This window comes from Diorhabda sublineata, chromosome 3 (assembly GCF_026230105.1).
Source record: "Diorhabda sublineata isolate icDioSubl1.1 chromosome 3, icDioSubl1.1, whole genome shotgun sequence".
Classification (NCBI taxonomy): Eukaryota; Metazoa; Arthropoda; class Insecta; order Coleoptera; family Chrysomelidae; genus Diorhabda; species Diorhabda sublineata.
The window spans coordinates 22,453,958-22,469,580 of record NC_079476.1 but is presented as its reverse complement, the minus strand read 5'-3'; the positions used below and the strand labels follow the sequence as shown (position 1 = coordinate 22,469,580).

The following is a 15,623-nucleotide window of genomic DNA, read 5'->3' as shown; positions in this document are numbered from 1 at the left end:
CTATTATAAACGCACTTATCATATGACAAATAAAGATACTTAAGAAAAAGAAGAGTTATTAACATCTGTTTAAAATGTGAATTCGTACGTTTTTGCTCAACAGAAAATCATACTATATACACTAATGTTTTTTAAGCTTCTTTACTACAAATTTTGCTATGTTACTTCAAACTTCAAAGGTTGTACAAGTATTTCCTACATTAGATTTAATAGGTGGGTCTTGGCTATTAATGTAATGAAAAAGCTTTTTAATTTTATTGATATTATCCTACAATTCAGTTTTGAATGATACAGATATTAATCTCTGTTCATCAAATATTCCCCATAGAAAATTGATTTCTCAGCTTTATTTTCTCTTTTTGTCCGGGGCGCAATTGTGCGTAGAATGAGAAATCCGAAAATTTGCGCATCGATTCGCTCAAAGTTCGGTTATATTCGGTTGCGCCTAATCGCTTTGCGCACTTTGTCAAGTATCATTTTGTTGGCCGGCCTGGTTGGAGCAAGGTGAGGTTCTGCATATGTTAAAATATTAATTTGTTCGAAATGTTTTATAAATCCTAACAATTTAATGAAATCTTTACTTTGCTTGTTTCTAGTCAATAGAATGTTTTCCAATATCTAGAATCGCGGATAGCTTTCTAAATCCAATTTTTATTATAGATTTTTTATATTGGAAGCCATTATTAATCAGACCTGCTGTCAAATACACTGCTATAATGCAGTACAATAACGTTTATCAAAATAATACTGTGTAAGTATACATATTTCGTTATTCATATTTCAATATTATTCAATTAAACCTTTGTCTTTCATTATTTAAAAAACTTTGAAAAATTGTGAAAATTGGTGTCCACCATTTTGAATCTTGAATATGAAAGGTAGGTGTCAAATAAGAATATTTAATTTAAGAAAGCAAATTATTAATATCAGTGACCTCTAGCCTTATAATTGGTTTTAACTTGACGAATAAAGTTAAGATCCACTAAGTTACTATGTTGAAATCGGTTAGACTTTAATTTAGATAAATATATTTATCAATTGAACATAATTTCAATTTATTTTTTTAATACCCCACAATTATTCTTCGGTCAATAACTATTACTTTTGAAGCAATACATATTTATCTTGTAATTATAATCAATCTCTTATGCTAAACGAAATCTGTAATATTCAATTTTTGAATTTTTAACATAAAAAGGGAGAGTTCAAAGATATATATATATATATATATATATATATATATATATATATATATATATATATATATATATATATATATACACTATGTTTTTGCCCAATCAATATAAATAAATCAATTTTATTTTCAAATGAGGCATTCAATGCTTGATACTTTTGAAATATAAATTGTTCTTTTCTTTCCTGAGCAATTAGCATATGCAGGTTTTAATTTAATAAAACTACAATTTTTATTTAAAATATAATAATAGTATAAAGAGGCTAGAAATTTTATATAAGAAATATTGTTTAAAACCTGCATATTCAACAAAGTTTTCAACTTTGCTTGTAGCTATTCTTCACATTTTGAATTGAGCTGTCTTCAAGAAAGTTTTGTCACTAGTTATTTGCTTCAATAGAACCATTTTTATTGGCTATATTATTTATAGAATACAATTAAGATTACGAATATAACAAACCAAAATTTGTTTCTATCTGATTTATAGTATAATTGAAATCCAATTTTTCTTCAATAGTGTTTTCATGCAACAGTTCCAAATATATGAAATAATTTAAATACAAATAAGTACGCTTAATATTACCAGTTAACTTTTGAACATTAATAGTCACTCCATTATATTTGCTTCAGGAAAATTTTTATATTCTTTAGCACTTAGGAAAATTGTATTAAGCATTAATTAGAGATTTGTGATAAAAGATTTTCAATAAATTTACTAAAATTGAATTGATGGAATAGTGCTTGTGTTAAGACAAGAAATAGGAATAACATTTAATTTTGGATACAGCAATGTTAAATTGTCTGTTCTAAACTGATATTTTTTGTTTGTTTGAAAATATATCGCCCTATTAACTAAAAAGGTTCAGACCTAGATCTGATAGAGGCAATGACCATCACTTCAACAAGCAACAGCAACAGTCCAATTATTGGTGTGGACCCCCGCATGTTATGGCAGCTGTGCAAGATTTCGGAGGCCCAAAACAGCAATACAAAAAGAAACAGAAGCCGGAAAATACTTTGCAGTTAAGTGTACCAATGTGGCATCAACAAGACTTAAAACCATTTAGGTAAGTTTTTCTTAGATTTTCTTATCACTGTTTGTGATGGTCTATAACTAATGAAGTTTCTGGGATCAGTGTAATTTTTCTTGTACCATATTTCATATTCCTATCGAAAAGCAAGGTTGCCATTTGGGGCCCATTAATTTTGGATGATAAATATGACTAAAAAAAATTTGATAAATTGCACCTTTTACCTAGGTACTAGAGACAGTATGGATACAGGTGACAAAATTTTTTTCCTACTGGGTTATTGTCAAAATATCACAAAAACAAAAATTATGTAAACTTCATCCCAATTTCCTTTTTTCCTATATGCTAGGCTTAGTTATGTGCTCTGCTCAATTTTATTTTGCCAGTACATATATTAGGTGAGATATTATTCTATATTTTCATTGTAGGAGCATTATCCTGGATCCTGTCACAATTTCAATTTAATCAGGATTTATTGTTAATCTCCATCTATTGACCCAATATCATTCAGTTATAATCTTGACTAGGGTTCACACCAGCATGGCGACAATTGTCGCCAAATCATCAAGAAATTTCGCCAAAATCATACACATCAACGACAAATTTGTCACCCAAAATATTTTTTAAAAAAACTGTTTTATATTTACTGTGCTGTTTTTGCATAAAAGAATTTATATATGCCGTAAAAATATGTATAAAAGTGTGTGTAGCATGCATATGTTAATTTTTTTACTTTTGTTTACCACGTTATATTTTTGGACCACTAAATCATAACTTAGGTGGTCCTTTTGGACAACTAAATTTTCATTGCTGGTGTGAACCCTAGTCTTGACTGTATTTGTTCCATTTCTAACATTTCTAACTTTGTTGCATGGAGAATGATAGGGAAAATATTGAATCTAACTGTGGACACACCTAGGATTTCTGAGAAAATATGATCTGTGGTAGCAAATTATATTTATGACAACTAGATTATGTTTATTTTTTTAAGGAAAAACTTCTATGAATTACATCATACGGCTTTAACTAGGACACAAACTGATGTAGATAATTACAGAACTAAGATGGATATTATTGTCCGAGGTAATGATATCCCTCAACCAAATTTTTGTTTTGAAGAAGGCAGTTTTCCTGAATACATTATGCAAGTTCTATTGAAACAAGGATTCAATGAACCCACCGCTATTCAGTCACAAGGTAAATTTTAGTCATATCCATATTTTTAAATACCTAACTAGTACTTTTATTTAATTGCAAATGAATATTTATTTCTTCAATTTTTTCTCATTCTTATGTCTTATGTGTTTTTTTGTTATAAATAGTCTTGAATTTAGGTCTCTTGATAAAAAAAAAATGATTTAAAAAACAGAAAAATTGAAGTTTCGATCTATTCTGATCATTATCAAAATCAAGATGATTTTTCCAGAAAAAAATTATAGTTATAACATTTTTCTGGTGTAATATTTTATGTGCACAATAAGCTTTTCTTATTTCCAATACTTAATTTGCTGATGGAACTATGGTGTACTACTGAAGTCTGCCATTTTTAACTGGCAGCTAAACATACTTTATAAATGCAAATCTGCAAAATTTTGTATATGTCAATTCAAATAAATTTATAATAACAAACATATTTTGATAGGAACACTTGTTTTATTTCTAATAACAATATAGAAAGAAGAAATAATTTATCATTCCTTCAAATTCATAATTCCTGTTTGTCCTTAATCAATTTTCAAATACACACAAAAATTTTCAATTACATTTAACTTTTTTTGTTTTGTTTTTCCATTTCCATATTCTTTTTCTTGCTTATCATCAATTTATATTGTAGGCTTTCTATCCTACTCTTCTTCCAATTTTTTAATTGACTTCATTTTGAATACTACTAGTACTTGTGAAATTCTGTTATTAATGTAATATACATTTTGGGAAATGAACATTATTAAACTAATTTTCTTGTAATTGTGATTCAATTTAGGCTGGCCTGTCGTCCTTTCGGGAAGAGATTTGGTGGGTATTGCTCAAACTGGTTCTGGAAAGACATTAGCATATATGATACCCGCGGCGGTTCATATCAACAACCAACAGAGACCACAGCGAGGTGAAGGTCCTATTGCACTCATTCTTGCTCCAACTAGGGAATTGGCTCAACAAATCCAAAAAGTAGCACATGAGTTTGGTACTAGTACAATGATTCGTAATACTTGTATATTCGGGGGCTCCCCTAAAGGACCTCAAGCAAGAGATCTTGAAAGAGGTGTGGAAATTGTGATAGCGACTCCCGGTAGATTGATAGATTTTTTGGAAAAAGGTACCACGAATTTATCAAAGTGTACTTATTTGGTGTTGGACGAAGCAGATAGGATGTTGGATATGGGTTTTGAACCTCAAATTAGAAAAATCATTCAACAAATTAGGCCGGATAGACAAGTTTTGATGTGGTCTGCCACTTGGCCTAAACAAGTTCAGGCTCTTGCTGAAGAGTTTTTGGAAAATTATGTACAAGTAAGCTCTTTTTTCATTTGATTAAATTGAAACAAGCAATTTAAAAGCTTTATGGATAATTTTTTAATTCAATTCCTATGAATTAATTTTTTTTTCGTAGGTAAATGTTGGAGGTTTGTCATTAGCTGCCAATCACAATATAAAACAAATTGTAGATGTGTGTGATGACTCAGAAAAAGAAGACAAATTGATTAAACTCTTGAAAGAAATTGGATCAGATAGACAAAACAAGATCATTATTTTTGTAGAAACTAAGAAGAAGGTGGACGACATAACAAAAATTGTTAAAAAAGAAGGTACATTTCTTTAGATAGAAGAGTCGATAATTATGAATAATTTAACATTTTTGTTATAAAAAAAATTATTTAAGTAGTGTATTTTTCAGGTTTATCTGCTATTTCTATGCATGGAGATAAATCACAACCTGAACGTGATTACGTATTAAATGAGTTTCGATCTGGAAAGTCTTCTATATTAGTTGCGACTGATGTAGCTGCTAGAGGCTTAGATGTTGAAGATGTCAAGTATGTTATAAACTTTGATTATCCCAATTCCAGTGAAGATTATGTCCATCGTATTGGAAGAACTGGTCGTTGTCAACAAGCAGGTAATATACTAACTCTTTAGGAACAATAGTTTGGCCAAGGGGCTTTCAGATAGGTCCGTAGTGCCCCACTTGATGTTACCAAAGGCGATTTCCTTTGAAAAGTCGATTAGGCGTTTTGGCTTGAACCCTTTAATGCCATTAGGCAAGTTGTGAGGCTTTTCCAAGTGTTTAACTGCGCAATTTCATTTATAAAGAAATTTGTTCAATATTTTCCTTACTCAAACAATTGTCTCAAAAAAATTCAAAGAGTAATGACAAAATCAATAGAGAGACAATGCGCTTGAACCTAAAGAGGTGTTTGGTGGTTGGCATGTTAAAACATTATGATCTCATATATAATAGAAGGTAAAATGATGTTTGGTGAATACTTTCCATGAAATTATGAATATTAACAAAACCTTTTTGAGTGTCACAGTTTTAACATGAACCAGGTCTAGAGTAAACCACCATATTAATTAATAGCAGTACTTTCATTGAATATTATGAAATATTTTTCCTAATAGTATTTATTTCTTCTTCTGTTGAGTAATAGTATTTTTTACTTGATAGGTACTGCATATGCTTTCTTCACACAAAACAACCAACGACAAGCTAAAGATCTAATTGCTGTACTGGAAGAAGCAGGGCAAGCAGTCAACCCCAAACTTATGGAATTAGCACAACAAGCCAAAAATTCCAATCAGAAACAACACCGTTGGCAAAACCGCAACAAAGACAATTCATCACCAAGTAGCCAGAATTCAATGGGAAAAGTTAAGACTTGGACCAATTCCAAAACTTTTGTTAACGGAGAATTTAAACAAAACAATGGACCTAGATCAAATAATAATTCATTTAGGAATGATGGAATGCAAAGAACTCAAAGAAACAACTACAATAATTATTCTCACTATCAAAATGGACAAATGTACCAACCGTCATATAGTCCCAATAGTATGTATCAACAACAGCAACAACAGCAACAGCAGCAGCAACCACATCAACAACAGATGTTGGGTAACGGAACACAAAGAAATTATGGTAAGGAATTTTATGGTGGCTCCGTTTTATTTGATTCTGACAGACATTACGAATCTCCCAAGGAATTTATTTGTAAGTAAAAAATCTTCCAAGAAATAACACTTCAAAATTTGTGTAGTTGACACTTGCAACTAATGGTTCCATTCCCATTCATTTTTGTTCATCCTTTTTTTTCATGGCCAAAACTGTGTAACAAATATAATTAATTAGTTGCTGTAATTGTAATAAAAGTAATGGTCAAATGGCAAACACCTCCCAGCGATATTTTAATGTTTAATTTTATATTTGACTGAAACTTAATGAAGGAATTTTCAAAACAAAGTTTTTTTGGTTTCTTTAATTGCAAGAAATAGTGTATTTAAAAATAATTTTTTTCAAGCATGTGATGTAACATGATTTGGTTAAAACTTTAAAATGAACCACAAAGTTCACCAAAAGCATCATTCTACACCTAAAGAGTGCTACACCTATTGTAATGGATTATAGAAGGCTTCTCAAAGATACAAGTGGCACAAAGATAAGATGTGGAACACAAAATAAGCAATTATATGCTAAGGATAGAGGTAAGGACATCCGTTAACCCCAGTATATCCAAGAGTATGATTACAGTTTGCTAGAGAAGTTTTGGACTGGAGAAACCATAGTCTGTGAATGATGACTCCATTTGCTGAATGTTTTGAAATAATCGACTGTATTTAACCAAGGCAAATCAGTAGATGTCTGGTTTGACAAGAGAAAATTTAATCGTGTTAGTGCTAGACTGGATGATATGAGGTTGAATACTATTTTTATATATAATTACAGAAAGATGTTCCAGAGAATTTAAATATTTATCAACAGGTGCCCACGAACTATCTGCAAAGTTTCTGGTCAAATTGGACAAGTATTGAACACCTTTGGAACACAACAAAACAGGAGAATATAGACGTAACGATTACAAAGCGAAAATGGAGATGAATAGGTCATAAACTATGGAAACCAACAACCAACATAACCAGACAAGAATTTAATTATGATACAACGGATAGATCGGTATGAACATTGAGAAGAACTATAGAGAATGAACTGCAACAGATATAGCCAAAAACAGAAAAGAATGGAGAGTCTTCACCAACAAATTATAGGAAACCAACAAAACGACGCATGAGGATAGTGAAACAACTGTTGAAACAAAGAAACATGTCAACCACTTCAGAAAAAGTAGTTTCGAGAAAAACGTGTTTAAAGTTTGTAAATAATACCAGTAGCATAACTCGTTCCACTCGGCCGGCTTAATCGTTACATCACAAAATGTACTGTATCTCCGGAAATAATGGAAATTTCTAAAACAGAAATAAGGGAAATTTCTAAAACACCGTTAAAGGATATATACTTAAGGGTTTAAGATTTGAAAATATGCAAAAAAATTGGTTTTTTCAAACTTCTAAACCAGAATACCCACTTAAAATCAATAAATCAACTGAAAGTTTATGGATGTTGGATATTTATTATTGTTTATTGTGTAGAAAAGCAAAAAAGATGTCCTTCAACATTTTTTGAAAATAAATGTTTTACAGTTAATCACTTCTATTAATGAAACTATATAGGTTCTAAAAATGTTTTTCAACATAGTAGATTATTTGAAATAAAAAATAAAATAATTATTTATATTTGTTATCCACTGATATCATTCAAATTTGTTTTTCATCATGAATTTTTAAGCAGTTTATCATCTTAATAAGAAATGTTTAAATTACAACAACAAATTGAGAAAACGAAAGAATCCTTCCATTTGATAAAATCATTGATAACTAAAAATGTCCTACCCTTCTATTATACTTTCTAGAAAACTTGCGTTCATACAAATCAATTCTTATTCATTTCTGTGTAAGTAAACATTTCTTGTACACTATTCATCTTGCTTAATCGTTTAAATTTACTGGGAACTGTCTATCACAATTGAATGAAATGTTTAATAACCATATTGTCTAGAGACAAATTTCATTAATGAATATGCACTGAACAACATTGTTTATTTAAGATATGCAAATATTTATATTGTTCAGTCCAGTCTATAGTGTCTATTTGAAATAACTATTTTTCTTACTTTAGTATGAAAAATCATTTTATAATAATAATAGTTCAGTGTTAACAAAAATTATGTTAATGATACATATATTTATATTCGTTATACATTGTATTAGAAAGTTTTTTTTGTACACTATATTCATAACAGAAATGTTTTGTTTCTTCTCCAAGGTTTTCATTTATAAATTTTCGTGATCTCTGATATGGAGCTCAAAAACTCATCTCAGTTACTTGACAGATTTATTTCATTCTCTTCTGACTGTGATGATTTCAGTTGGTTTTATTGGTTTTTCAAATAAAGTTCAAAGGCGGTAATTCCAATTTATTTGGTGCCATAATGAAATTTTTGAATGGACGAATTTTATGAAAACTTCTAATTACTTTAGTGTACTTCATTAATTGATACGTAATTTGTTGAATTCGTATTTGCAAGTATCTTTCACAATTTTGACCAATTTATGAGCCTTTCTGTTGGCTTATGACTGGTAAGGTGTTAATGTAACATGATGCATATCATAGTTGCCGATAAAGTTTTATAGTTTTCTATCAGATGGTAGACTGTTATTACAACTCATTATGGTTGAAAAATCAATAGCCAATATATTGAGTATTGGTTGTAGATACATAAAAGATGGATAAAGTCTATCTATGGTTGTATATGTGGAGTATTTGTCCATAATGTAATGATGATACATAATTAAAATTTGAGCTTGGTTTTTAAGAACTTTCAAAAAAAGCATAATTGATAGCTATTTTATTCAAGTTTTAGTTAATTTGACATAGTTCAGAAGCTATAATTGAGTTTATTTGGCATAAGACTTTAAGCAAAGATCATTTTGGTGTAGTCACAGAAAATCAATTCTCTCGGATATTTGACAATAATACCTGTATAAAATAGTAAGGGGGCTTATACATTGCTTATTTTTCAAATTAATGCTGTTAATAAAATAGTGTGTTGTTATAATACCCATTATTAATTTTAATTAACAAAATTTGAGTAAATTTGTCTCTAGCCAAGTTTTTATAGGAACCAAAATTCATACATATATTATCTTTCACTAGGTAATAATTCTCGTTCATATGGAAATCAACGCTACAACGATCGCCAATCTTACCAAGCTCCTCAAACCAACATGTACACGATACCAACACCATACATGATGCAATCTCCCGCTGCAGATGGTATGCAATCAATAATCAACCATAAATTTTTCCAAAGCCGAGGATTGCCTGCTACAACCAATCCTTGCGCATATCAATCGATGGGTCAAAGTCAACCTACTGCGGCCTACAATCAATACGCAGGTGGTGTACCATATGCAACTTATCAATACACACAGCCCCCTACTGCCGCCGTGCAGCAGTAATTATTTTTATTTTGTTTAAATATTTTCATAAATTTTTATTAATATTGGTTAGTCTGTGGTGACATCGGAAGATAATATTTAAACGTGAATAAATTATTGTGAAATGGTTAAATATCTATATATATATCGGAAATTTATCACGATTAGAGTGACTATTTTTTACTATTTATGGTTAATCTAAAATCTTATAATACGAATTTTTTTCTATTGCCAAAATTTTTATTCATGTTTAAACATTAATCGCAGACTGGTAGCATAATACTAGCACGTCGGAAGTCTCTTCCTAAGTTTAACTGCTTGTAATTAGAAATTTCGGTGATCTTTCATTTGATTTTACAAGAAATATATTTTCCGGTTTTAAACCGTACGAATTTTTTTTTATATTATAAATTTTCAGTTCTAAAGTTTGATATTTGCATCATGAAACATTGAAAATATGGAAAGTTTATAAAAATGAGAACTATTTGCTTTTTTGTACAAATATACATATAAAGAAAAAAATCATTTACGTTGGAAAATTAACGTGGAAAAGGTTAAATACTGAAAACTTGAAATGTTCATAATGGATTTTAGTGTTTACCAAAGAAACGTACTCGATATTTAACCGACGTGGTGGTATATTTTCAGTGTTAGTTCTATCGTTCCCTTGAACCCCTTAAGAGGCTCTCCGTCTAGCTGTTTGTTTGCTGCTACGGTAACGACATTATGCCTTTCCCTGCTGATGTTGGCCGTTCAGCAGTCGATGTTTATATATCTTAAGAACTGGATTTCAGTAATAACGGATTAGTTTTTCAATTTACAAGATTGGTTATTATATTCATTTTTGTACTTCATACTCAAAATATTAAAGTATCTGCCTTCCTTTTCTCGAAAATAAAGGGATTATTAGAAATGTCATTTTTATCAGTAAATTCGAAAAAAATTTCATCGAATAGTTAAGACTAATTTCATCTGAAGCAAATCGACCAGGAAAGTAATTATTCTGGAAGTATAGGAAACATGAATAAGTGTCCACATCTTTTAATAATTATTAAACAGAAAAATATTATCGATTCTATAGTTACAATGTTCGTTATTATGGGAATCCACTAAATTAGTATGTACTTAGTGTGAGTTGTTAGCTATTAGTAAACAGTAAATTCTCTGTATGCTGTTGAAATGCACGAAACGTATAGAAGGGGAGTTTTGGGCTTATTTTGTTATAGTATTTTATACAATATTGATGCTTCTTTGTATCAAACAGAACTAGTTGATATAAAGATTAAAAAAAAGAGTTAAATAGATAAAAGCAGTCAAAACTTTATATTTCGTATTTAATAGGATTGTGATATTTACTTATTCCTAGGGACATTAAATTTTTTATTGAAAACTATTTATAGTAACTACTAACTCCGGAAATAGTAGAATCGAGCCGGATTAAAAGAGTCATTAAAACAGGGTATAGTACATTTTTCCTCTCTACTTTTACACTGTGATCGTTACACTAACAAAATAATGTTTAAATACTGAATTACTATATTATATTGTCCCAGAAAATTTAAATACAAATATATATTTTAATTTATTCGGTAAATCAATTATAACTAAACTTGTGATTTATTTCTGTTTATTGATATTTAAATATTTCATTGTAAAATTTTTCGACTCCGAAACTGGTTTGAATTTATTTTCTATATTAAATAATACATTATTCCTCTTTAACTAGATCTTTTTAATTAATTGATTGGAGTGATTTTTGAGCTGCTAAAGCTTGCAGAATTGAGATTTGGTGACTCTAATCTAATTATTTCAAATTTTGATTACTGTCCAAATGTCATGTGAAATTAGATAATAGACAAATCTCTGAGGTTTGTGTTATATGCCTTTTTAAAGCTAGTATAGACTGGGATACAACATTTTTTGTTAGAAACATCAGCTTGTATCTGATACAATGTTAAGCATCCACACTAAGATCAGTGTTGTTCCAAAAATTGAAATTTCTGCTGATGCATATGATGAGAAAAAAGGAGGTGATACACGGATATCCCGTCAACTTTTGCGAATTGGTGGGATACATGGTGGCAACATGTTGCCAATATCTCTGTATTAGCCTTTACTTACAATTTTGGACAACTAATAATTTAAAGACTATTATAATTTAGTGCTATAATAGTGTTTTCACCATAGCATTGTGATTTGGTAAATTAGTGGTAAATCAGTTGATTCGAATTTAAGATATTACTATCCGAATGTCACGCTAAAGTAAAATATTTATGATACACACACAAATATCTCTGGTTTATGTATCTTCAATATTTAAAACTATCAGTAATTTTGTTATGATTGGTAGTAACTTAATGTACAAATGGAACAGTGAAATATGAGTAAGATCTATACCAGTTTTGGGGCTATGAAAAGAATCACAATGTTGTAGTTATTATTGGTTTACTAAGAGATTGTATTTAAAAAAATTGCAATATGGCAATAGCTTTTGAAGTATGGATGTTTGACTGTGCTAATTAAGCCGGAGTGAGAGAGTTGTTACGATTTTTAAAATAGTAAGCGTCGGGTGCTAGTGACTCTCGATCGATTTTTTGATTTTTTTTATATTACGGATCTTGACATGACTGCTTGTGTCGTGTAAATATTTGTAGTATTAAGTATATTTAACTCGTTCGTCGTTTAGCGTGGTGCTTTAAAGCGCGCACGTCCATCTGTGATATTTTAGCGTGTAAAGGTAGCAAAAGAATAATATAACTTTTTCCGAATCGGGAGAAGCGCCCAGATAAAGCGTCGATAAAATAGATCAGTCAATTTTGATGTTTATAGTTTGTTGGAACTATAATAATATAAGGTGCCAGTTGTCGAGAATTTCTAATTTTTAAATTATTTACTTTGAAAGATCAATCTAATATCGGTTTCAATAATTCTTGTCACTTTAGTTGTCGCAATACTGAAAGATCTTGGAAAGTTGTTTTCGATGTCTGCCAAATGTTTAGTTTCCACCAAGCGGACAGGACGAAAACAAAACATGAACATGAACAGAAATTTCGAACAGTTTTGTTTTGAAAAGGTTTTAACACTGTTGTGGGTCCCCAAAGTACTGCGTGTTTACACCAGTCACAAACAGAAATTAATAAAAACTCTTTGTTTTAAATTTGATTCAGTTTAAAGAGACATCGGACACCAGTGGGGAAAGTGTGCCGCGCAGTAAATTTGAGAAAACAAGATGACGAGGATTTATTTTTTCTAGGAGTTACATATTTCATGATAAAAAAGTGAATGTCGGCTTTGAAGTAGGCCATCTTTAAGACAAATAGGAGGAAATATCACATCTAAACTACTTCAAGATCTTGGAGAAGATAAAAGTATCAGAGATGAAGTTTTAAGAACTTTTTAAGAATGTCGAGCACATATTTTGATGATCTGATGCATTTATTTGGCCTATCATTAGCAAGAACAACACCATCAAATTATAGCTCATTTAGGACGAAAGGGAGAAGCTGCTGCAAACTTTTTATAATTACGTCTTATCGATATTGCGAATTTATGTTGACTCAACTTTAACGGTGGAAAGCATCCTTTTTCTTCATTCTGTTTTTGTAGTTTGTGTGACGTTCCACTGTAGATCAGTAAAATGAATTTATTATCAATATTATATATCTTATAGTCTTCTATTTATTTAATTTTTGCATTTTCTTTATCTGTTTAAAATCACATTTTCCGACTCTGAGCACCAAAAGTTTTCCAACAAATACGTTTAATAAAATTTAGTACCTAGTGACTGATGTAAAAGCAATGTGATTTACATTGGATGGAATGTGATATTTTCTATTAAGACTGAAATAACTGTATATTTTTTTTATACTGAACGGTTACTAAGTAAAACATGTGAATTCAACTTGTTTTATTTAGATCGTGTTTTTGTTGAATTAGAAAAATATAGAAGAGCGATTCTCTAAAATCGGATTATGTGCAAATCGAAAAAATAATATGCACAAAAAGAAAGTTATTCCATTATTCTATAATGTTATCAAGTTGCGCCATTGCATAGTAACGATTGACGATTTTATATAAGATTTTTGATATTTTCTTTTAATTTTTTTCCAGTCGGTAATATAATTATATATTCTGGAATGTAAAAATCTCGAAGATACCTCGTAATTATTAGGTGTAGACCAGAACTGCATTAAAATCTAATAGTAATTTATTGATACGCGCGAGTTCCGGTCAGTATTAGTACATAGTATTATCAGAGATCGGGGTAAGGTTTCTACCCTTTTAAAAAAAACGAAGTTTTAGTTGAAATAGATATAACACGATATTTTATTGACAATTCATAATACCAAATTTGATGTCTGTATTAATAACTATTTTGTTATATTTTGGATAAGAAAAAGAGAAGTTGATCAATAGAGCGGTTTTGATACGCATTACACTTGGCATTGCGTCCCCTTATCACTACACCATTACTGCTAAGTTTTAATCATTTCTTTTTGCCAGTTTTGGTTACCCATAATTTTATTTTAGAATCTGCTTCCATTTTCTCCAACTTCATAAGAATCTAAAGCAATTACATAATTTTATAGGCACTGTCAAAGTTTTCGAAAAATTGCTCGCTTTTTCTGGAAAAAAATACCCTCGAGAAATTGCTTGAATTTTTGAAATGATCAAAATAGTGATCAAACTTTTGTGAGTTTGCTTGGATTTTCTATCAAACAAATTGCTCGAATTACGTAACCATCTACTGTGCACTGACAACAATTCATTGTTTAATTCTTTAAATTAACGCCCTTATGGCGATACCAAAACTCTTTTTATTTCCGTACTTACATTGAGTTTGTTAATATGAACATCTTATAATATTATGAGTTATAAAAATTATTAATGTTTTTCCATCGCTCAATTTTCACGTAAATCTACCAGCGTTGACGATATTTGCATAAAAATTGATGTTTTACTAAAAAAAAACCAATGTCCGATCTCTGATATGATTTTAAAGAAAACGTGTTCTTAGTTACGTGGCCCTCGCACGATGAAAAACTCTCTAAACTAATATAATAATTATTTATATACTCTTCTGTAAGTTTCCAGCAAGTGCATTTCTTGTATGTAATACAGTATTAATATTCTAGTTGTAACTTTTTAATTTCATTTAAATTTTGTTCACTGTTTTCGTTTTATTTAAAATTGGATGTATAAAACAAGTCCATGAAAAATTCAAATAAAGGTTTAATTACATCAATTTTTGTTCTTTATACCTAACCTACAAGTTCTCATCCAGTTTGAAAGGCTTTTGATAACTTCAAACACGAAAAACTTATCGAAGTTCTTAGAAACATTGGCACTGACGGAAAAGGTATCCGTATAAATGTAATTGAATTAAATGTATCCAGCTCATCACAGAAAGGAATTATAGCCAAGCAGTCATCAGAGCTCTAAGCTTCAATGTAATGAGGTCCAGACTGGTTTGAGAATGCCTGGAAGTTTAGTTAGTAAGAAGAAAAAGTTATCCTCCAACGGGTTCCAGGATACACTGGAGTGGAGAGAAATGGAATTAGCTGATAGACTAGATGACAGCTACAGAAGAATAGACAAACATTGGAAAAGAAGGTAGATAGGAAAAAGACGTAGTTACTGGAACAAGCTACAGGGTTGACAGATTTCTGGGAAATTATAACCAGGGAAGATCTGGAATGTATCAATCAAGACAAGAATAATATACAAATACTAACAGGAGTCTTGTCTACAGAACTCCAGAGCATTACACCTGGTAGTGTATGAAATAGAAGACGATTTCTAGAAGCTATCCTATATCCTGATTTTTTTAAAATGAGTAGGTTTAATAG

At 30.1% G+C, this 15,623-nt stretch overlaps 1 protein-coding gene across 8 annotated transcripts; it reads left to right on the top strand.

Annotated features, from left to right (window-relative positions):
- Positions 1 to 451: 451 nt before the first annotated feature.
- Positions 452 to 14,723, top strand: LOC130441121 (uncharacterized). 8 transcript variants are annotated; one of them, XM_056774664.1, is made up of 9 exons: positions 452 to 504; positions 661 to 751; positions 2,062 to 2,262; positions 3,218 to 3,423; positions 4,208 to 4,734; positions 4,835 to 5,030; positions 5,120 to 5,341; positions 5,891 to 6,361; positions 9,491 to 14,723. In XM_056774664.1, exons 2-9 carry the CDS (start codon positions 717 to 719, stop codon positions 9,793 to 9,795), a joined length of 2,163 nt encoding a protein of 720 aa, XP_056630642.1. In that variant the 5' UTR covers positions 452 to 504; positions 661 to 716; the 3' UTR covers positions 9,796 to 14,723. The 8 variants fall into 8 exon arrangements, with proteins under 8 accessions (XP_056630642.1, XP_056630638.1, XP_056630640.1 ...); XM_056774660.1 differs by having other exon boundaries at positions 5,891 to 6,433; XM_056774662.1 differs by having other exon boundaries at positions 5,108 to 5,341.
- The last annotated feature ends 900 nt before the right edge of the window (positions 14,724 to 15,623 follow it).